Genomic DNA, 24,522 nt, shown 5'->3' with positions numbered 1-24,522 from the left:
GACTTTACGTCCGGGGGAGTGGTCTATCCATCCAGATGTGTTTTTTCATCTTGTACAGATGTGGGGTCTTCCAGAAATAGATCTGATGGCATCTTTTCTAAAAAAGAAGCTTCCCAGATACCTTTCCAGGTCCAGGGATCCTAAGGCGGAGATGGTGGATTCCCTTGGTTTTACCAACCTGCTTACATTTTTCCGCCTCTGGTTCTTCTTCCAAGGGTGATCTCCAAGATCTTAATGTGTTTCTGATAGCACCAGCATGGCCTCACAGATTTTGGTATGCGGATCTTGTCCGGATGTCCAGTTGCCAGCCTTGGCCACATCCTTTAAAGCCAGACCTTCTGTCTCAAATCTCTAAATGTAAAGCATGGAAATTGAACGCTTAGTACTTAGTCATAGAGTGATTAGCACTATGATACAGGCTCGTAAGTTTTTTTCAAGGAAAATTTATCATCGGGTTTGGAAATTATAATTATTCTTAACATTCTTTCAGAATTCCTAGGATTTTACAGTTTCTTCAAGATGGTTTGGATAACGCTTTGTCTGCAAATACTTTGAAAGGACAGATCTCTGCTCTTTCTGTCTTATTTCATAGAAAGATTGCTAAACTTCTTGATATTCACTGTTTTGTTGGGGCTTTGATTCTTATCAAACACGTTATTAAATCTATTTCTCCTCCTTGGAGTCTCAATTTGGTTTTGAAGATTTTACAGGCCTATGCATTAATTGGATATTAAATTACTTTCTTGGAAACTGTTATTTATTTTGGCCATCTCTTCTGCTAGAAGAGTTTCTGATTTGTTTGCTCTTTCTTGTGAGTCTCCTTATCTGATTTTCCATCAAGATAAAGCTGTTTTGCGGACTTCATTTACATTTTTGCCTAAAGTTGTGAATTCTAATAACATTAATAGGGAAATTGTTGTTCCTTCCTTGTGTCCTAATCCTAAGAATACTCTTGAAAAGGTCTTTACATTCTTTGAATGTGGTAAGAGCTTTGAAATATTATGTTGAGGCTACTAAAGATTTCAGAAAGACTTCTAGTCTATTTGTTATTTTTTCTGGCTCCAGGAAAGGTCAGAAAGCCTCTGCTATTTCCCTGGCATCTTAGTTGAAACGTTTGATTCACAAAGCTTATTTGGAGGAGGGGCAGTCTCCGCCTCAGAGAATTACAGCTCATTCTACTAGATCAGTTGCCACTTCTTGGGCTTTTAAGAATGAAGCTTCAGTTGATCAAATTTGCAAAGCAGCAACTTGGTCTTCTTTGCATACTTTGCATAAATTTTACCATTTTGATGTGTTTGCTTCTTCGGAAGCAGCCTTTGGTAGAAAGGTTCTTCAGGCAGTTGTCCGTTTAAATCTAGTGCCTTTGATTTGAGTTTTTTTCAATTTTTTAAAGAAAACTTAATTAAGAACTTACCTGATAAATTAATTTTTTTCATAGTGGCAAGAGTCCATGAAACCCACCCTGTTTGTTGTGGTTATGATTTTTTGTATAAAGCATTTTATTTTTTCCACTTCCTCTTTTTGTATGCTTTTTACTCCTTTTACACCTCACTTCTTGGCTGCACGTTAAACTAAGGTATGAGTGAGGTGGGAGGTGTATTTATTGGCATTTTGAGGTTTGGGAAACTTTGCCCCCTCCTGGAAGGAATGCATATCCCATACGTCACAAGCTCATGGACTCTTGCCACTAATTTATCAGGTAAGTTCTTACATAAATTATGTTTTTCCTCCAGAGCACCACAATTATGGAACGACCTCCCGCACACTTTCAAACCTTCCCCAAGCCTAAAATCCTTTAAGAGATCCCTCTCTACATATCTCAAAACAGAATGCACCTGTCATTTTGATTATATATTTCCTACCTGTTCTATGTTAAGTTTTGTATATATTGTATATTAATATTGTTTTTGTATTTTATTGTACCCTATTGTATCAATGCAATGTTTTGTGGATCTAGGACATACTTGAAAACGAGAGAAGTCTCAATGTATCCTTCCTGGTAAAATATTTTATAAATAATAAATAGAGTAATCCTAGGTGGGTTCAGGAGCCTACCTAGAGTTACTTTTTAACAAAGAATATCAAGAGAACAAAGCAATTTTGTTAGTAGAAGTAAATTGGAAAGATGTTTAAAATGGCATGTTCTTTCTGAAATGTGAAAGTTTAATTTTGACTTTACTGTCCCTTTAAATGTAAAGTGAGCTTGTAATTCTACTTCCAATAACATTTTCATTTTGGTTAACTGTTGCTACAGGTAGGGTCTAGCTCACTGGTTTTCAAACCTGTCCTCAGGCCTCCCCAAAAGGCCAGGTTTTCAGTATTACCTTGGGTGAGAGCAGGTAAAATAACCGTGTTTACTAATTAGCTGATTATTTCACCTGTGCTCCAGCTCAGATATCCTCAAAATGTGACCTGTTAGGGAGACCTGAAGACAGGTTGGAAAACCAGTGGTCTAGCTGTGCCTTTAACATTCAGAATACTCTGTTTTTGTTTTTCTTAAAATTTCCCAGAAATGGGAAGTTAGAAAATGGCGTTTGCAGAGTCAAGAGAAACAGGGAAGTAGCAAAGTTTTGTGCCAGAAGTAGGTATCTGCAAATATGTTGTATGTGATGATGGACACCTGGAAGATTAGGCTCATATATCTCTCTTCTCCAGTTTCCAAACAAGACAATCAAGAATTATTTGGGGGGGGGGTGTTGTATTTTTCCCTTTCTAGGCAATTAAAAGCAAAAATGGAAGGGTTAGTTACTGCATTTGGCCAAATAACTCTTCCATTTTTACTTTTAATCTTATCTGAGAGCTTGTAAGTGAGTGCTGGACTTTCTCTGTGTGTTGTATTAATTTGTTTTATAATTTTCCCTATGGGGCTTGCACCCAGACCTGTCTGGGGTGAACTGCCTGTGGCTCTGGGGAAAGTGCAGCTTCCTGTTAGTGCCAGTGAGCACCCAGGGATGAGCATGTTGCAGGGTCATGGATGTGTACCCAGTCCAGTCTGAGAGTGCAGTCCCCTTCTGTGTTTTGTATATGTCTAGGGTGATTACATAAGCCTGTGCACTCTTCGCTTGTTCCCAGTTTGTTGGATTGAGAGCTTGCATTGTGTGGCTGTTTTGGGTCCCAGGTTTTGGAAGGGACCGTGACGTGATACCTGGGCTTGTCCCATTTTGCCAAATGTAGCAACTAACCCTACCATTTTCGCTTTTAATCTTAGCTGAGAGCTTGTAAGTGAGTACTGGACTTTCTCTATGTGATATTATATATATATATATATATATATATATATATATATATATATATATATATATATATGTTTGTGTGTGTATATATATATATATATATATATATATATATATATACACAGTGTTCTACCCAGATCCTTTTTTAATGGGTGCATTACCCAGCTAATTTTACTAATTTTAATATTTAATTGTTTCAATGTTTATTGCCCATAGTATCCCTAAATACATTTGTTAAATTATGCACTTAATTTTTTATATTGGATAGCATAAAATGTAACAATATTATAAAGTATTAGACTACCCCCAGCCGGCTACTTCATAATGCCACCTGGCTCGCACAATTTTTTGTGGAGAACAGAAAAAATTAAATAATTTCATTTTCTGAATACATTAGATAACTTCACTTATAAGCTTGGTAGTATTTAAGTCCACTTGATAGATAGAACTACTATCTATTGTTTTTTTCAGTGAAGTGCAGAACATCTTCCTGACATCCACGATATGTATGTTTTCCTCATTCTCAAGTAGCTGAATCGGGTGGAACTAGAGGTCCTTCCTCAGCCCTAGTATCCATGTAGAAGTTTTGAAATCACGGCAGAAACAAACACTCTTATTCAATGTGGTGTTAGAAGTCCTTTTCCAGATCCCTTATCACAGGCCGTTCATCCACATAGAGGGACAAGCAACCCCTCTTTTTAATGATGGGAACCTGCCCTTTCAAGGGAGGGGTCATATATTCCTCTGAGATGCTAATGATCATCATAAACATTGCAGTTACTTGCACTCCCCTCAGATTTGCAATTGATCGGTGTGGTGATCACATTTTCACTAGTCACAGGAAGGCTTTTCATACTGATGAGTAGGGCTTTTTCAAAGCCCCTATATATCCCCACAAACGAAAGACAGAGGTTTATGAGAGAATTTTTTCTGATAAAAAGACAGCACCCTCTTTCCAATAGTGGGTCTCAAGTCTCCCTGTACATTCATTTCAGCACAGGACACACACATAACACCACACCTTGGCTCTAAGGGACACTAGCATCATCATATAAGGGCAAAAATCAGCAAGTGGGTCCCCCTTATTAAAGAGTAGTTGCCTATTTATAAAATGAGGGTTCACATGCCCAGGTCGGTATCTGGCAACAATTATCTTATGATAGAATCATATGCATAGCTAACAAAATCAGGGGAGTGTGGTAGCTTCCCTCTCACCCGTTTATACAATAATCTCAGGGACGTGAAACCACTTATTTTAGAGGTAATACTCCTATTTTCAGTCCTCAGTTGATTTGTCATAACAATGACAAATAATGAACACCTGCTAGCAACGCTGGACTTTGTACACTGGACTTTGTAGTCCAGATTTCCATCTTAATGGGAGGAGAGTCCACTGCTTCATTCATTACTTGTGGGAAATTAGAACCTGGCCACCAGTAGGAGGCAAAGACACCACAGCCAAAGGCTTAAATACCTCCCCCACTCCCCTCATCCCCCAGTCATTCTGCCAAGGGAACAAGGAACAGTAGGAGAAATATCAGGGTATAAATTGACAAGTTTCGCTGCCTGCCTTTTTTCATTCAAGTCCATGTCATGAGCGATGCTACTAACCTGTCACACTTGTAGGGCTGTGTTGCTGTTCCATGGCATAGATTCTAGTAAGATTGTTTCATTTATACACATATGATAACGCAAGAAGACAGGGTCAGAGTGTGTCTCCTTTTATCTGTATAGAATCAAGGGTTAATATCCCTGGAAAGGGAATTATTGAACAGGGGGGGATTTATGCATAATATTATTATGTGAATGCTACGTCATGTGTGAGATGAGGCTCTAGCAATATGTCAATAGTCAGGTGAAGATCGTTGCAACTTTTTTTTTTTTTGGTGCGTTTTCTCTATAGTGCAGGGGCGGTCCTGCATGGCACTCTATGTGACCAGATGTGGCCTCTTCAACTTGCTCTTTCCTGATTGGCATTTGCGGGAGACGTAACGGTTTTTCCGTGGTCCAGGTCATAGGATGTGGTGAGTGCCCTGGCCATTGGTGTACAAAGGTGCAATTTAATCTATCACAGTCCGTATTAAAGGCGCAAGCTATGGAGGACTCTGATATGTTCGAGGATACTCCCTCTTTAATTAAATACCTGTGTTTATTTTGAGGAGGTACAGGTTGATATACGCCTGCTCAACTGTGTTCCACATACTTTGATAAGATTGCAATATCTAAAAAGATTAAGATATTTAGTACTTCTGAGCCGTCCACCTCTGAGGGTTCTCCGTCCCGCGAGGTGCGTTCCCAACATTCATCTCAGATTACACATGTAGCTCCCCAAGGCCCTACTAATCCTCCCACGGGAGGGGCCTCGTGGCCGCCAGATTTCACTGCCCAGTTTTAAGAGGCGGTTTCTGCGTCCTTCCATGCCCTGCCACGCCCTGCGAAGCGCAAGCGAAGGGAAAGACATAGCCTTCCGTCCCAGGGGTCATCTACTTCGTTGGAGGTCTCTGAGAGATTATCCGATGAGGGGGACGCCTCCGACTCGTCGGAGGGTGCTCTCTCTGGGACAAAATCGGCATCTTCTAGACCTCCGGCTACAGAGGAGCCAGATTCTCTTTTTATTTGTGCAAATTATGACACTTAGGGAAGTCTCCCTAAATGTGATGCGGGAATCCAGACGTGGACCCGTTGCTCAGTGTGCCTAGAGGGATATGGCTGCACCTCACTGACGAGACCCGAAACGTACGTCTGGGCTTTTGCTGTTTCTCTCGTTCAGAGAGGGATTGCCTGGTATTTCGGGCTGGACTGTACTGTGAAGTCAGGATCAGACTGATATGCTTCAGGAAAGTTCCTCTCTGTGAAAGGCACATGTTGAGCAAAAAGAGGCTGCTTCTTGGGTGGTAACTAGCCATAGAACACGCTATTTTGCTACTGTTCGTTCCCAGGTTTGAGCGCTTCTCTCTTTTTATTTGAGCCAGATTTTAAGTTTAAGATGGAGCATTTGCGCTTTTTACTGAAAGAAGTACTTGCTACATTGGAGGTTCCCGGAACCGAAACATACAGCAGAACCTTCAAATCCTAAGCTAGATAGGGTTTACAAGGACAGGGTGGTGCCTCAGACTTTCCCAGTTCCCGTGAAGATGGTTACGATTATTAAGAATGAGTGGGAGAAATTGGGCTTGTCCTTTTCTCCCTCTACCTCTTTTAAAAAACTGTTCCCCATTCCTGACTCTCAGCTTGAGCTATGGGGGGCCATTCCTAAGGTGGATGGAGCTATCTCCATGCTCGCTAAGATTACGACTATTCCCCTCGAAGATAGTTCGTCGTTCAAAGAGCCCATGGATAAAAAGTTAGAATCCATGTTGAGAAAGATGTTCCAACTCACGGGGTTTGTTTTCCAACTGGCAGCGGTGATCGCTGAAGTGTCTACATATTGATGTGACGCACTGTCATCTATAGTCGAGGTGGAGACTCCCCTCCAGGAGATACAGGAAAAGATTAAAGCCTTAAGGGTAGCTAATTCTTTTATCTGTGATGCAAACATGCAGGTTATTCGCCTGAATGCCAAGACATCAGGTTTCTCTGTTCTAGCGCGCCGGTCTCTATCGTTAAAGTCGTGGTTTGCTGACATGACTTCCAAGTCTAGATTACTATCCCCTCCGTTTCAGGGGAAAGTTCTTTTTGGCCCAGGCCTGGACTCTATCATATCTACGGTCAGAGGAGGCAAGGGTGCTTTCCTTCCGCAGGATAAGAAGATGATGATGATGATTAGGGCTCTACTTTTCGTCCCTTTTGTTTGGACAAGTCTCAATGCCAGCAGCCTGCTGCGAAGACCGAGCAGTCCAAGGGATCATGGAAGCCAGCTCAATCGTGGAACAAGTCCAAGCAGAGCAAGAACTCCGCCGAGACAAAGTCGGCATGAAGGGGCGGCTCCCGATCAGTTGCTGGATCACGTAGGAGGCAGACTATCTCTGTTCGCAGAGGCTTGGATGAGAGACGTACAGGATCCTTGGGTTCTGGAGGTTATCACCCAGGGTTACAGGATAGGGTTCAGGACTGATCCACCCAGGGGCAGATTCCTCCTGTCAAACCTATCCTCAAGATGCCTTTCTACAGGGAGTGCAGAATTATTAGGCAAGTTGTATTTTTGAGGATTAATTTTATTATTGAACAACAACCATGTTCTCAATGAACCCAAAAAACTCATTAATATCAAAGCTGAATAGTTTTGGAAGTAGTTTTTAGTTTGTTTTTAGTTATAGCTATTTTAGGGGGATATCGGTGTGTGCAGGTGACTATTACTGTGCATAATTATTAGGCAACTTAACAAAAAACAAATATATACCCATTTCAATTATTTATTTTTACCAGTGAAACCAATATAACATCTCAACATTCACAAATATACATTTCTGACATTCAAAAACAAAACAAAAACAAATCAGTGACCAATATAGCCACCTTTCTTTGCAAGGACACTCAAAAGCCTGCCATCCATGGATTCTGTCAGTGTTTTGATCTGTTCACCATCAACATTGCCTGCAGCAGCAACCACAGCCTCCCAGACACTGTTCAGAGAGGTGTACTGTTTTCCCTCCTTGTAAATCTCACATTTGATGATGGACCACAGGTTCTCAATGGGGTTCAGATCAGGTGAACAAGGAGGCCATGTCATTAGATTTTCTTCTTTTATACCCTTTCTTGCCAGCCACGCTGTGGAGTACTTGGACGCGTGTGATGGAGCATTGTCCTGCATGAAAATCATGTTTTTCTTGAAGGATGCAGACTTCTTCCTGTACCACTGCTTGAAGACGGTGTCTTCCAGAAACTGGCAGTAGGACTGGGAGTTGAGCTTGACTCCATCCTCAACCCGAAAAGGCCCCACAAGCTCATCTTTGATGATACCAGCCCAAACCAGTACTCCACCTCCACCTTGCTGGCATCTGAGTCGGACTGGAGCTCTCTGCCCTTTACCAATCCAGCCACGGGCCCATCCATCTGGCCCATCAAGACTCACTCTCATTTCATCAGTCCATAAAACCTTAGAAAAATCAGTCTTGAGATATTTCTTGGCCCAGTCTTGACGTTTCAGCTTGTGTCTTGTTCAGTGGTGGTTTCTTACCTTGGCCATGTCTCTGAGTATTGCACACCTTGTGCTTTTGGACACTCCAGTGATGTTGCAGCTCTGAAATATGGCCAAACTGGTGGCAAGTGGCATCTTGGCAGCTGCATGCTTGACTTTTCTCAGTTCATGGGCAGTTATTTTGCGCCTTGGTTTTTCCACACGCTTCTTGCGACCCTGTTGACTATTTTGAATGAAACGCTTGATTGTTCGATGATCACGCTTCAGAAGCTTTGCAATTTTAAGAGTGCTGCATCCCTCTGCAAGATATCTCACTATTTTTGACTTTTCTGAGCCTGTCAAGTCCTTCTTTTGACCCATTTTGCCAAAGGAAAGGAAGTTGCCTAATAATTATGCACACCTGATATAGGGTGTTGATGTCATTAGACCACACCCCTTCTCATTACAGAGATGCACATCACCTAATATGCTTAATTGGTAGTAGGCTTTCGAGCCTATACAGCTTGGAGTAAGACAACATGCATAAAGAGGATGATGTGGTCAAAATACTAATTTGCCTAATAATTCTGCACTCCCTGTAGAGTGTGTGATCTTTCATCTCTCCAAGTAATCGTTCCAGTACCTCTAGCAGAAAGGGGTCTAGAGTACTATTCAAACCTTTTCATGGTCCCAAAGAAGGATGGCACGTTCCGCCCAATTCTGGACCTATAGTGCATAAAAAAAATTCTGTCAGTCCCATCGTTCAAAATGGAGACGATCAGAGTGATCCTGCCCCTAGTTCAAGAAGGGGAATTTGACGACTATAGACTTGAAGGATGCCTACCTTCACGTGCCAATCCACAAGGACCACGTCAGGTTGCTAAGATTCGCACTTCTGGACCAACACTTCCAGTTTGTGGCCCTACCGTTTGGTCTGGCGACTGCCCCAAGAATCTTTACGAAGATTCTGAGGGCGCTGCTCGCGGTAGCGAGAGCCACAGGTATTGCGGTGGCTCCTTATCTGGACGAAATGCTGGTTCAGTCCCTGTCCTGCAGTCTCGCGGAGGACCACTCAAGCGCTCTTCTTCTCCTTTGATCACATGGATGGAAGATAAACGAAGGAAAGAGTTCTCTGGTTCCCAGCAACAGGGTGGAGTTCCTGGGTATGATAATAGATTCCATATCTATGAAGACATTCTTGACAGATCAGAGACATTCCAAGATTGCATCCAGCTGTCTTTCCCTTCACAGCTCTTAAAGGCCTTCTGTGGCCAGTTATATGGAGGTGATTGGGCTCATAGTATCCAGCATAGATGTCATTCCATTCGCCAGGTTCCATCTCATACCTCTTCAGTTATGCATGTTGAGACAATGGAACGGCGATCACTCAGATCTACCCCAACAGATCTCTCTAGACAACCGAGTGAGGGAATCCCTCTCTTGGTGGATCCATCCGGGACAGCTGGCCCAGGGGACATCCTTCTTGAGGCCATATTGGGAGATTGTGACCACGGATGCAAGTCGATCAGGATGGGGAGCTGCTTGGGGTGCCAGAAGGGCACAGGGCAGGTGGACTCGAGAGGAGTCGACTCTACCAATAAACATTCTGGAACTTCGAGCGATATTTAACGCTCTGAGGGCTTGGCCCCTCCTTGGGTCGCCCCCCCGGTTCATCAGATTCCAGTCGGACAACATTACCTTGGTGGCTTACATAAACCATCAGGGGGGAACGAGAAGCTCCCTAGCCATGAGGGAAGTATCTTGGATTCTGGAATGGGCAGAGACTCACAGTTGTTCGCTCTCAGTGATCCACATTCCGGGTGTGGACAACTGGGAAGCGGATTTTCTCAGCAGACAATCGTTTCATCCGGGGGAATGGTCTCTCGATCCCGAGGTGTTTGGGGAGATCTGCAATAGATGGGGGGACGCCGGAGCTAGACCTCATGGCATCCAGACTCAACTTAAAGCTACCCAGATACGGGTCGCGGTCCAGGGATCCCCAGGCAGAGCTGATAGATGCCTTAGTGGTGCCTTGAGAGTTCAACCTAATTTATATTTTTCCACTGTTGCCACTTCTTCCTCGAGTGGTGGCATCAAACAGGAGCAAGCTTTGACCATTCTTATTGTTCCGTTGTGGCCGAGGAGGACGTGGTTTGCGGATCTGGTGGGGATGTCATTATTTTTCTTCTGGCACCATTTATACCCTGATATTTCTCCTCCATGGAGGTTACCCTGTTGCAGAGATCTGCTGGTTCAGGGTCCCTTTCTACACCAAAATCTCGATTCTCTGAGGCTGACTGCTTGGCGATTGAACGCCTAGTCTTGGCTAAGAGAGGTTTTTCTGAGAAAGTAATTGATACTCTTATCCAGGCCATGAAGCCGGTCACCTGTTGCATCTATCATAAGGTGTGGATGGCCTACTTATCCTGGTGTGAGGAACGTGGATATCCCTGGTACAAGGTTAGGGTATCCAGGATTCTGGCCTTTCTCCAGGATGGACTGAATAAGGGTCTTGCCGCCAGTTCCTTAAAGGGACAGATTTTGGCGTTATCGGTGCTGTTACACAAGCTGTGGCCTCTTCTTGGGCCTTTAAGAACGAGGCCTCTATGGAGCAGATTTGTAAGGCTGCAACTTGGTCCTTCTTACATACTTTTACAACGTTTTACAAATGTGATGTTTTTGCTTCGGCGGAAGCTATGTTTGGGAGAAAGGTTCTACAGGCTGTGGTGCCCTCAGTATAGGGTCCGCATCCTTTTAACTCCTGTTTTTGTTCATTTAGTGTCCTCTAGAGCTTGGGTATTTGTTCCCACAAGTAATGAATGAAGCAGTGGACTCTCCTCCCATTAAGATGGAAAACATAAATTATACTTACCTGATAATTTCATTTCCATCTGTGGGAGGTGAGTCCACTTCCCGCCAGTTTTGTTTTGGTGTGCAGATCTAAATTTAATATTTTTCTTCTAGCACCATTTATATCCTGATATTTCTCCTCCTTGGAGATTACCCTGTTGCAGAGATCTGCTGGTTCAGGGTCCCTTTCTACACCAAAATATCGATTCTCTGAGGCTGACTGCTTGGAGATTGAACGCCTAGTCTTGGCTAAGAGAGGTTTTTCTGAGAAAGTAATTGATACTCTCATCCAGGCCATGAAGCCGGTCACCCATCTATCATAAGGTGTGGATGGCTTACTTATCCTGGTGTGAGGAACGTGGATATCCCTGGCACAAGGTTAGGGTATCCAGGATTCTGGTCTTTCTCCAGGATGGACTGATTAAAGGTCTTGCCGCCAGTTCCTTAAAGGGACAGATTTCGGCGTTATCGGTGCTGTTACATAAGTAGCTAGCGGAGCTTCCTGATATTCAGTCCTTTGTTCAGGCTCTATCTAGGAGCAGACCTGTCTTTAGAAATTCTGCTCCTCCTTGGAGCTTAAACCTGGTTCTTAAGGTTTTGCAGAGGGCTCCGTTTGAGCCTATGCATGCGCTTGACATTAAGATTCTTTCCTGGAAGGTTCTTTTTCTTCTGGCTATTGCATCAGCTCGCAGGTTCTTTGAGTTAGCGGCCTTGCAATCTGAGCCCCCTTACCTGTTTTTTTCATGCTGATAAGGATGTGCTTCCGCACTGGGTTGGGATTCCTTCCTTGTGTCCTAACCCTTCTTCGTCTAAGGAAAGGTTACTGCATAACTTGGATGTGGTTCGAGCCTTGAAGTTTTATCTTCAGGCCACAAAAGATTTCAGACAGACTTCGTCCTTATTTGTGGTGTATTTAGGGAAGCGTAGGGGGCAGAGGGCCTCTTCCACTTCTCTGTCATTTTGGTTGAGGGGCATAATCCATTTGCCCTATGAGACAGCGGGACATAAGCCTCCTCAGAGGATTACGGCTCACTCAACTAGAGCTGTGGCCTCTTCTTGGGCCTTTAAGAACGAGGCCTCTGTGGAGCAGATTTGTAAGGCTGCTACTTGGTCCTTCTTACATACTTTTACAACGTTTTACAAATTTTATGTTTTTGCTTCAGCGGAAGCTGTGTTTGGGAGAAAGGTTCTACAGGCTGTGGTGCCCTCAGGATAGGGTCCACCTCCTTTTACCCTCCTGTTTTTGTTCATTTAGTGTCCTCTAGAGCTTGGGTATTTGTTCCCACAAGTAATGAATGAATCAGTGGACTCTCCTCCCATTAAGATGGAAAACATAAATTATACTTACCTGATAATTTCATTTCCATCTGTGGGAGGCGAGTCCACTTCCCGCCCGTTTGTTTTGGTGTGCGGATCTAAATTTTATATTTTTCTTCTGGCACCATTTATACCCTGATATTTCTCCTACTGTTCCTTGTTCCCTTGGCAGAATGACTGGGGGATGAGGGTAGTGGGGGAGGTATTTAAGCCTTTGGCTGGGGTCTGTCTGCCTCCTCCTGGTGGCCAGGTTTTTATTTCCCACAAGTAATGAATGAAGCAGTGGACTCTCCTCCCACAGATGGAAATAAAATTATCAGGTAAGCATAGTTTTATGTTTTTGTGGCATCTAAGTAAAGGATTAAATAAGTGGGTAAGTGTAAAAAGAGATTGTTTTAAAAAAAGGAATGGTGTAGTTTTAATGTATGTTTTATTTTAATTTGCACTAATCTATGTGAGTTAGGACAGCTGTGGGTGATAAAAAGCAGGACGTTCAGGGGTGTGCGTGTGTCTGCAGTACTATGGGCTCAATTTATCAAACACTGACGAACATATTTCGCCCCTGTCCACCCGTCTTCTCCCCTGGTGGGCAACAATCTATTGCCTGCATTTACCATTGTACGCGAGCGTTCCTTTGCGCTCACGTACAACTCCACCCGTGCACAGCCAATCACGCTCGGGCAGGACCGGGGAGATTGAAAACAGGGCTGGGAAGCAACAGTCTGTTGACCACTGTTTGATAAATCATGACTGCAAAGTGGAAAACGGGCTTGATAAATCTAGCCCAATATGGCAACAGTTTTGCAACAATGTACTACATTAGCAAGATATCATCTCTTCAACAAACAAATAACAAGAGAAGGAAGCAATTTGAGAATTGAAGTAAATTAGAGACTTTTTTTAAAACTGTATTCTCTATCTGACTCATTCTTCTATATAATATATATATATTTTTATACTATTTATGCACAAAAAACAGTGCCCATTAAGTAGCAAACTTTATAAATTGTATGTCCGGGGTTTCTGAAGAATCATGATATGAATTCATGAATAAAGTTTATACCGTAAGTATGGGGCAAATTTACCACCCGGTAATATTAAGTTAGTTTTTTTTTTTATTGAAGGAATTGGTTAAAATGTACAAGCTACACTGATTTGAAATTTATCAATATGGATATTATGAAAGGCAGGAATTCTGTGCCATGTTTTAATTATTGTTGATTTTAATTATCTGTATATTGACTGGTGTAATGAGATTAGCGACACAGCTTATGGTAACTGCTTGTCACTATCTCAAATAGGCAATTACATGTAGCAGGTGTTGGCCAAGTAACCATACTCCGGATGGACATTTTATAATTACAGTAAGAAAGAACTTGCAGATGTACATGCGAATGTGGCCAAGTTTAAAAAAAATAATAATAAATGGGAGATCTAAAAGTTAGATTTACTGACCTAAACATATTAGCCGAAACCAGCGCTGCAGTTTATCAGCTATACCTATATATGGGTCATAATGCCTAAAGTATTACAAATGCTTTCATTTGTTAGAGTATTTTATTACTGCGCTATTGCTTCTATTACTGTGTTTAAAGGGACAGTAAATGCAAAAATAATGTGCAGAATTATGTAACATTATCTTAGCAACAGGTTTAAAAATCTAAAGATTTTAGAGATTTTACCCCTCAAAGTTGAACTTACCTGGTCTCCTCTCCAGGATCTTCTGATCGCGTCTTCTTTTTCATAAGCACTTTGCACCCGATCGCGCTATTGAACTGAATGTAGCGAGCTCCCACTCTGGTCTGGTAGCGGGAGCTCGCTAAACCAGGTAAGTTCAACTTTGAGGGGTAAAATCTTTAGATTTTTAAACCTGTCGCTAAGATGATAATACATAATTCTGCACTATGTGCAGAATTATGTAAAATTATGCATTTGATGTCCCTTTAACACCTGATTCAGAGCACTAAAATACTTCAGGGACCTAGCTGAACACATCCAGTGAGCCAATGACAAGAGGCATCTATGCAAATCTACTATTTACCAGCTAATTCACAAATAATGCATTGCTTTTCCTGAGCCTATCTAGGTATGCTTTTCATCAAAGTATGCCAAGAGAACAAAGCAAATGACCTAAACTTTCTCTTCCAATAAGCAGCACCAAGGACCTTTACTTCTGTAACTAGGTCACCAGCCATTATTCTCTTTGAGGACTGTAATGCCTGCTTCTCCTGAGCAGGGCTTTACCTATGTGTTATAGCTTTGTTGGTTAGAATATTTTGTTCTTTTTATTGTTATGTAATTGAAAAACAGCATCATTTTACTGAGCGAAGGTTAGGGAAGCAAAGAGTTATAGGATACATAGATCTTATAAATAGTGATACAATACAGCACAAAAATGAGGGATGTGATGGTACTGATTAATATATTAAAAGCAGGGCATTGCTGTAAATATCTGAAAAATAAATATACCGAACAAGGAATTTTGAATTGTGATAGAACTGAAGTGTGTGCAAAGGCTGCTGATTGTGTAGGATATTCAGATTGCACTGTATATAAATGGTATAAATCTTAAGATTCAGCAATAACGGCTTTTTTGTTTCAAGCTTTATGTTGACTAAGAAAAGAGCCTTCATCTTTTCAGACAACACTATTGTATGCATAGCGTTTTTAAATCAGTGGTTTGCAATTTTGTTATGTAGAAGTCTTCTGAAAAATGAAGCTTGAGTGAGTAAGTGGCAGATGACATCTTATACAGATAAATGCAGGATTGTGATTTTGGGTTACAGTAATATATTATGCTACCTACAATCTAACAGATCCTGCTTTGATGCAGAGAGATTTCTATGTAAACCACAAGGCCTGCCATCATATTATTCATAAAATTATAGGGTCAAAATAATACAGTTTAATGTTGCTTTTGTGCAAAGAAAAACAGAGTGCATGCATATGTGTATATAGATACTTGTATCTTTATATATACACTGTATGTGTGTGTATATGTATGTGTGTGTGTGTGTGTGTGTGTGTATATATATATATATGTATGTATGTCTGTGTATATGTATGTGTGTGTGTGTGTGTGTGTGTGTGTATGTATATATATATATATATATAGATATATATGTTACGGGTAATGTCCGATATCTTGGTAATCCTAGGATTACCCGGGTAAAACTGACATTACCCATGCGGCTGTGGGTAAAGCCTGATGTACTGTAATTCCCCCATCTACACTATTTATTTATTTTTTCCTCTTCCTGGGACTTTCAAGGAAGTTGCCCCGGTGATCCTCTGGCATCCACCCCAAGTGAACCTTGGGGAATGAGATTTAAAAAGGGGGGCTTCACGGAGGCAAAAAAGATAGTGAAGATGGGGAATTACAGTGCATCGTATAGATGTTTGATGCAGTGACTCGCTGATCTTCTGAGCTTACATCAGGCTTTACCCAATGCCACTTGGGTAATGTCCGTTTTACCCAGGTAATCATAATTCTAGGATAAAGGGATTATTTTTATGTGCACACCAAAACTATCAAACTCATGTGCTGGCTTTGAAGACACTAAGCTAACATGTGGGGGCACAGTATACATTGCCTAAGAAATACCATTATTGTTTTGCTGATGATTATGTTGTATATATTAAAATCTGTCGTATGGTTATTCTTGCAGATATCATGCCCATAGCAAGCTGGTAAGCTTCATGGCTCCTATTGACCACAGCACGATGACCGATGATGCCAGGTGAGTAATAGACTAGGTTTATCAAATAGCTTTTAGCAGCGGGATATTGACTTGTTCTTCAGACTGTCGTCCACTCTGCTTTTTTCTTATCAGTTAACTATTTGTCACTAGTGTCATAGCAAACATTTAGGTTCATATCTTCCCTGGTAATCTAGCTGAGCTTACATTTCGGTAATTACCTCCAAGATATTTCCATAAATCCAATAACCACATACTGGAGTAGCTTATACGTTGTGCAGAAATTATCACGTTTATAGATTGTAACCGGTTTTAACAGTTGAAAGCTATTTTAACATTATGCTAAAAGCTGCTAAAGGGAACTGCATAGAAAATTACTTTATGGAATAAAATAATTATTATATATTTAGAATGTTTGTTCTTTTATGATCGAAAAATTTCTTAACCACTTTTATTTCATTTTAAACGTGAGATTTTTACTGTTCTCTTTAAAAAAAATATCTTTAAATGGGCAAAAAGCTGCTTTATAAAAATGTTGATAATTTTCGTATTGGATTTTTGAGTGCCTATACAGTAGTGCATTGCCAGTCTGCAGTTAACTATGTGTTTGATCCTTTTCAAGGCTTAAACACATAGGTATAGGCAAGCGATAATGCAAAAAAATGCTCTAACACATAGCAGCATTTATTTATTTACCTTAAAATAGACAAAGGATTTGTAGGTGGTGCCATTAAATAGAAAAAAAAGATAAAGTTCCACATATTTTATTTTATATTTGTCTGAAAGTGTATATATTATATTTGCAACCATTTGTCAAGAACTATTACGAAAAGCTACCATACAAATATGAAATAAAGATTAGGAATAGATACAATTATATATATTTTTTTTAAACACACACAATAACAATCAGTCGACACTGTATTTAAGCACAGATATGGTTATCCACAGTAAAGATTCTTTCAGTAGGCGGATTGAAAGAAATGTTGAGTGGAAATTGACAATTGTGACATTATTGAATAGTGTTTCCTGTAAAAAAAAAAATAGCTGGAGGGTAAATTGCTTTTGTACGAGGAAGCCACATGTTTTACAGTATGGTAGTGGATATGAGATTTCTTGTTTTTCTTACTGATAAAATTATAATTCAAACCACTTCATTTTGAAATAGTAGATTATGAATGTTAAAAACTTGGTTGTAGAAACACCTAAGACAAAAATGCAGGAGTAATGTTTTGTGGTTCTTGGACAAATAAGTAAAACAGAAACATAGATTTTGACAGCAGATAAGAGCCATAGGCCCAACAAGTCTGCCCAAAATTTCCTATAAGGTGTAAGTGCATTAAGATAGCTTTATGCATATCCCAAGCAGAGGTCAGCATCCTTGGGCCCCCAGATGTTTTGGAACTACATTTCCCATGATGCTCAGGCAGCCTAAAGAGTGTCTCAGCATTATGGGAAAAGTAGTTCCAAAACATTTGGGGACCCAAGGTTGCTGACCCCTACTCTACAGTGTTTGTCTTTACCACCTCTAAGGGAGGTTTATTCTATGGATTAACTACCCTTTCTATGAAGAGGTGTTTCTACAAATGACTCCTGAACCTACCACCCTTCAACCTGAGATCATGACCCTTTTTTTCTGGTGTTGCTCTTTATGTGAAAAATGCTTACAGCCTCAGTTTTATGATCGTTTTCAGCAGATAAGATAGGGGGAAAACCTAGGTTCCAACATGGGGAAGGGCCCATTACTGTATAGAAACTCAGTGGAATTGAGAAAAACTATTTTCAGAGTTAAATTACAGGAGGGGGCAAAAAAAACTAAAGTTTTTTTTTTTACTACACATAATTAAATATTTTAAGATTTAATGAAAGGGAAACTGAACTGTAAAATTGTGTTTTCTTTCCTATTGCATGGAGAATCCACGATTTCATTCCAATTACTAGTGGGAATTCAACTCCTGGCCAGTAGGAGGAGGCAAAGAGCACCCCAGCAGAGCTGTTAAGTGTCACTTCCCTTACCCATAATCCCCAGTCATTCTTTTTGTCTGTATCATCTGGAGGATGTGCGAAGATGGTGCCTGAAGATATTTAATCCTTTAATGTGTACTTTTCCCAGCAAGCAAGGATTTGTGGCTATGCTGTTTTCATGTAAATCTCTTTAGTAAGAGTAATGGTGGCTTTTAGCAGTTAGAAGGTAGCAAGGTGGTCCTTGCTTTATTTCTAACATCTATGCTACCCCTTTATAGAAAGCCAGGGTTAGTTATCCTGTCGTTTCTTTCTCTACAGGTCCCTGACCGAAGTTGGTGAATCTGTCACACCTAAGATGATGCGTCTGCCCTGCAGCTGGAGCCACAGGTAAATGCTCTTGCCTTCTAGGTATTGCGGGTCAGCACTTAGGGGGTTAATCCTCTGTAGCCATTATTGGGACATGACTATCTCCCTAGGCTGGAGTATTATTTTGGTCAACTCTGCTAGGGTACTGCATTGCTAGGGAAAGGGTTACTTTGACATATTCATTTTAGTAACAAGGCTGGCTATGAGACAGTTTGTATGTTTTAGCAATGGGGCACATTAGGGGTTAATCTGATAACAGCTTTATTACTTTCCCCTATATTCATGTGAGGACGATCAGTTGCACTTTTCAATTTTAACGGCGCAATGCCGCATACTTGTGTTTTTTTTCTAATACTGTGGCGCCATTCCTAATTTTTCTACGTTGCGGTAATGTGATCATACTTGTGCTTCCAGTATAGAGCGGAGCGCATTGCGGAGTGTTTAGGTGATTAACAAGCTTCTACGGATTTCTTTGCCTTCTCAGTCTGCGATATTGCATTTCAGCTTGTGGGACATCACAACTTGTCACTAGAGTAGGTCCTCAGCTAGGGCTGAGATTTAGAAATAACAATATTTTTTAAAGTACTACTCTGTCTCTGAGACTTAAAATATTTCTTTGATATCTGTTCAATTTTATTTCTATTGGGAATATATATTCAGACATGGAATCTGTAATACATTTTGGAGGTAATTGGAGATCCAGGATACAAACAGGATGTTTGATGACAAATCTTCATCAGTAGAGGTCTTTCAAGTTCTAGATCTTTTTGTCGGACATTATGGTTCAGGAATGGGAGAAGCCGGGGATTCCCTTTTCCCCATCCCCTGTTTTCAAGAAAATGTTTCCTGTTGCTGATTCTGTTTGTAAATCGTAGGCACTGTACCTGAGGGTGCTATAGCCACTCTAGCTAAAATAACTACTATTCCTCTCAAGGATAGTGCTTCTTTCAAGGACCCTATGGATAAAAAATGGAAGCCTTTTTAAAAAAGATATTCATTTATCAGGGTTTACAATGGCAACCAGTGGCAAGTATTGCTTAGGTTGCAGGTGCGAAGTTTTATTGGTGCAACTCCTTGTCTGATCTAATTCAGAGGAGACTACTATAGAGGAGGTCCAGGATAGGATCAAGACTCTAAAGCTGGCTAGTTCTTTTATCTGTGATGCTAGCATGCAAGTGATTAGGCTGGGAGCCAAAATTTCTAGTCTTGCGATTTTAGCTCACAGAGCTCTGTGGCTAAAATCCTGGTTGGCAGATGTCATATCCAAATCCAAACTTTTGTCTTCACCATTTATGGGCAAGATTTTTTTGGGACCTGGTCTAGCTGAAATTATTTCAGAAATCACTTGGGGAAAGGGCTCTTTCCTTCTTCAAGACAAGAAGGGTAGACCTAAGTGTTGCAAGAATTCTAATTTTAGTTCCGTTTGTAATTTCAAGGGACAGAGTCTTCCTTTTCCAAGCCAGAACAATCCAGGACTTCATGGAGATCCGGTCAATCTTGGAATAAAGGGAAACAATCTAAGTAACCTTCCTCTGAAACTAAGTCCACATGAAGGGTTTGCCCCAATCCAATAATGGATCAGATAGGGGTCAGGTTTTCCTTCTTTAAACAAGCTTGGATCCGAGATGTCTCAGACACTTGGGCTGTGGAAGTAGTATGCCAGGGATACAGGATAGGGTTTAAGTCTTGCCCCCCTAAGGGCAGCTTCATCCTGTCTAGGTTATCTGCAAACTAGGTGAAGAGAGAGGCCTTCTTAAACTGCGTAAAGGACCTATCTTCTCTGGGAGTGATTGTTCCAGTTCCCAAGGTGGAACAGAGTCAAGGGTTTTACTCAAACCTTTTTGTGGTTCCCAAAAAATAGGGAATATTTCTACCCATATTGGACTTCAAGTGTCTCAACAAATTTTTCAAGGTTCCAACCTTCAATATGGAGACTATTCGTTCCATTCTTGCTTTGGTTCAGGAGGGTCAGTTCATGACTACCATAGATCTGAAGGATGCGTATCTTTATGTTCCCATTAACGGGGAACATCAACAACTTCTGCAGTTTGCCTTTCTGGGCAAACATTTCCAATCTGTTGCTTTTTCCCTTGTCCTTGCTACAGCTCCGTTTTGGCGGTGGTCAGATCTTAGGGAATAGCAGTGGCACCATACCTGGACGACATCTTGGTTCAAGCGCCATATTTTCAGCTAGCAAGATCTCATACCGAGATGTTGTCTATTCTACGTTCCCACGGGTGGAAAGTGAATCTGAAATATAGTTCCCTTGTTCCAGACACCAGGGTGTGTTTCTTAGGAACAATTATAGATTCTCTGTCTATGAAAATTTTTCTGATGTCAGAAAATCCAAACTTCTGGCTTCTTGCCTTTTACTTCAGGCCTCTCTCCGTCCATCAGTGGCTCAGTGTTTGGAAGTGGTCTGATTGTTGCTTCTATGGACATCATTCTTTTTGCTCGGTTCCATCTGAGACCCTTTCAACTATGCATGCTTAGTCAGTGGTACGGAGACCACTTGGATCTCTTGCAGAGAGATAGCTCTGGATCCTCTAACAAGAGATTCTCTTTCCTGGTGGATTTCGCAGGACCTTCTGTCTCAGGATACATGCTTCCTGAGACCTTCCTGGGTGACTGTGACCACGGATGCCAGCCTGTCAGGCTGGGGAGCAGTTTATAGGTCTTTAGACTCGAGAGGAGTCTTCTCTTCACATAAACATTCTAGAGTTGAAAGCAATTTACAATGCCTTAAAAGCCTGGCCTCAACTAGCTTTAGTCCGGATTATCAGATTGCATACATCAACTACCAGGGAGGAACTCTAAGTGCCTTATCAATGAAGGAGGTGACTTGCATTCTCCAGTGGGCGGAGTCTCACAATTGCCTCATCTCTGCCATCCAAATCCCAGGGGTGGACATCTGGAAGGCAGATTTTCTGAGCAGGCAGACCTTTCATCTTGGGGAGTGGGCTCTTCATCCGGAAGTATTCTTAAAGATAACCCGCAGGTGGGGGGTTCCAGAGTTGGATCTGATGGGGTCATGTCTAAATGCCAAGCTTCCAAAGTACGGTTCAAGATTGAGAGATCCACAAGCCACTCTGATAGACGCTCTGGCGGTGTCTTGGAACTTCAGTCTGGCCTATCTGTTCCCCCCCGTTTGCTCTCATTCCTCGAGTCATTGCTCGTATCAAGCAAGCAAGGGCGTCTGTGATTCTAATAGCTCCTACCTGGCCTTACAGGATCTGGTGAAGATGTCATCTCTTCCCCCTTGGAGGTTGCCTCTGAGGAAGGACCTTCTACTTCAGGGTCCCTTCCTTCATCCATATCTAGATTTTCTGAAGCTGACTGCTTGGAAATTGAACGCATAGTTTTGGCTAGGCATGGTTTTTCTGAGAAAGTCATTGGTACTATTCTTCAGGCTTGTAAGTCTGTTACTCATAAGATTTACCATAAGGTATGGCGTAAATAACTGTATTGGTGCAAATCGAAAGGCTTCTCTTGGAGTCGGGTGAGGGTTCCTTGCATCTTGTCCTTTCTTCAGAAGGGCCTGGAGAAGGGTTTGTCAGTCAGTACTCTGAAGGGTCAGATTTCTGCACTGTCTATCCTTTTGCACAAACGTTTGGCAGATCTGCCATTAGTTCAATCTTTTGTTCAGGCCTTGGTCAAAATCAGGCCTGTGATTAAACCTGTTGCTCCTTTCTGGAGCCTTAACCTTGTTCTTAAAGTTTTGCAGCTATTTCTTCCCAAAGTCGTATCGGATCGCAACATCAATCAAGAAATTGTTGTTCCTTCTTTTTGTCTGAATCCTTCTTCACAGAAGGAACGTCTGTTACACAACCTGGATGTTGTGCGTGCTCTAAAATTTTATCTACAAGCAACTAAAGATTTTCAGCAGTCTACTGCACTGTTCGTTGTTTTCGCTGCTAAGCGTAAGGGTCAGAAGGCCACTTCTACTGCCCTTTCTCTCTGGTTGAGAAGTGTTAGCCGATTAGCATATGAGACAGCTGGACAACAGCCTTCTGAGAGAATTACGGCTCATTCCACTAGGGCTGTATCTTCTTCCTGGGCTTTCAAAAATGAAGCATCTGAGGAGAAAATCTGCAAGGCCGCCACTTGGTCCTCATTGCATACTTCTCCCATATTCTACAAATTTGATACCTTTGCCTCGGTTGAGGCTTCTTTTGGGAGAAAAGTTCTTAAAGTGGTGCTGCCTTCTGTTTAGGTCTGCCTGTCTTGTTCTCCCTCCCTTTCATTCTGTGTCCTCTAGCTTGGGTATTGGGTAAGCACACATTTTGTTTTCCCTTAAAGGGACAGTAAACACCAGAATTGTTGTTGTTTAAAAAGGTAGATAATCCCTTTATTACCCATTCCCCAGTTTTGCATAACCAACACAGTTATAATAATATACTTTTTACCTCTGTTATCACCTTGTATCTAAGCCTCTGCAAACTGCCCCCTTATTTCAGTTCTTTTGACAGACTTGCATTTTTAGCCAATCAGTGCTGACTCCTAGGAGCTTCACGTACCTGAGCTCAATGTTATCTATGTGAAACACATGAACTAAGGTCCTCTAGTGGTGAAAAACTGTCAAAATGCTTTCAGAATAAAGGCGGCCTTCAAGGTCTAAGAAATTAGCAAATGAACCTCTCCTATGTTTAGCTTTCAACTAAGAATACCAAGAGTACAAAGCAAAATTGATAATAAAAGTAAATTGGAAAGTTGTTTAAAATTACATGCCCTATTTAAATCATGAAAGGTCTTTTTTTACTTGACTGTCCCTTTAATGACTAATTCCGATTAATAGTGAAATGAAAGTAGTTGTACTATGCATAATTTAACATTTGATATTGCAATCTCAAAGTGTATAACGTCCCTTTAACTACCTATATATAGTATTTGAATATATACAAATATCTTTAATGTCCGTATTTATTGTCCATTAAGAACTCTTTATTTAATTTAGCAACATCGTAAAGTTATGTTTAATAATATCTGTGTCTATAACTTAATCTTGTCGTAAATGTCCTATATATAAAAAAACACACACTCTACTCTCTAAATGCATTTTTTTAATACTGTTTCTTCTTTCCTAAGTATTCCTTTTTATGTTCAAAATGCCGATCATAGCTGCATTCCGTTATGGTGCTATATAACCGCAGAATACTATAGTAGGCATATTCAGGACATTTGGGTTAGAGGTAACAAAGTGATTGTGCTCTTTCCCTGTCAAGACATAACTCTATTATACTGCAGTATGTCCTTAGCTCCCTCCATCAACCCTCCACATTCCTAAATGATTCCAATTTCCCCAGTCTTGTAAGAGTGCTTATTGCAGCTGTCAGCATTATCCAAGTTAATTTCTCTCTCTCCCTCTCTCTGTTCGTTCATTGTTGTAATGTATCTGGATGCCGCCCAAGTTCTATATTTGGATCGAGATCAATACCTGCGGGAGCAGGAAGTTTTTATGAAATACAGCACTTTAATCCAGTGTGGCGGTAATTTATATCTCCATAGTTTTTGAACACCAGTTGCATATGCCGAATTTTTATTGCTGTAATTGGATTTTTATTATTCTGTATGGTTCACATGGGAGATTCGTTTTATATTTGTAGTTTTGCTGGTTTTGTGTAGAATTAAATCTGATATTATTTGCGTGATTGTCAGTGTATTGAAAGCATGCCCTTCTATTGTTCAAATAAAAAAAGGCTAATGTTTGTTGCAGTGACATCCTTGTACTTGGCAACTGCAGCAGAATTGTGCAATAAACAAATGCATAATAAAAAAAGATAACACAATAGCATTTAAAATAAATTTCACATTAGTAGCAGATTTTTCTTCTAACAAATAATTTCCTTCAATTTCCTTTCCCCCTTTATCATGTTACAACCATCAGCGAATATGTATACACTAAGAACTCTTGCACATGCTCAGTAGGAGATGATGCCTCAGAAAGTGTGCACGTAAGTTTTTTTTTTTGTTATTGTTTTTGAAACATGAAAGTTTAACTTTCTTTCATAAAGGTGTTGAGAGTCGAGCCATTACTCCT

General features: G+C 41.0%; 1 protein-coding gene across 1 annotated transcript in view; it reads left to right on the top strand.

The window, feature by feature from the left end:
• Window positions 1-24,522, top strand: part of LOC128653486 (protein AATF) — a 225,062-nt gene that overhangs the window by 64,905 nt on the left and 135,635 nt on the right. The window contains exon 3 of the mRNA XM_053706821.1: window positions 16,125-16,196. Within this exon, the coding sequence (XP_053562796.1) occupies window positions 16,125-16,196 (72 nt within the window). The remainder of the gene's footprint in view (window positions 1-16,124; window positions 16,197-24,522) is intronic.

Source organism: Bombina bombina, chromosome 3, assembly GCF_027579735.1.
Source record: "Bombina bombina isolate aBomBom1 chromosome 3, aBomBom1.pri, whole genome shotgun sequence".
Classification (NCBI taxonomy): Eukaryota; Metazoa; Chordata; class Amphibia; order Anura; family Bombinatoridae; genus Bombina; species Bombina bombina.
This window is presented reverse-complemented; position numbering and strand designations above follow the sequence as displayed.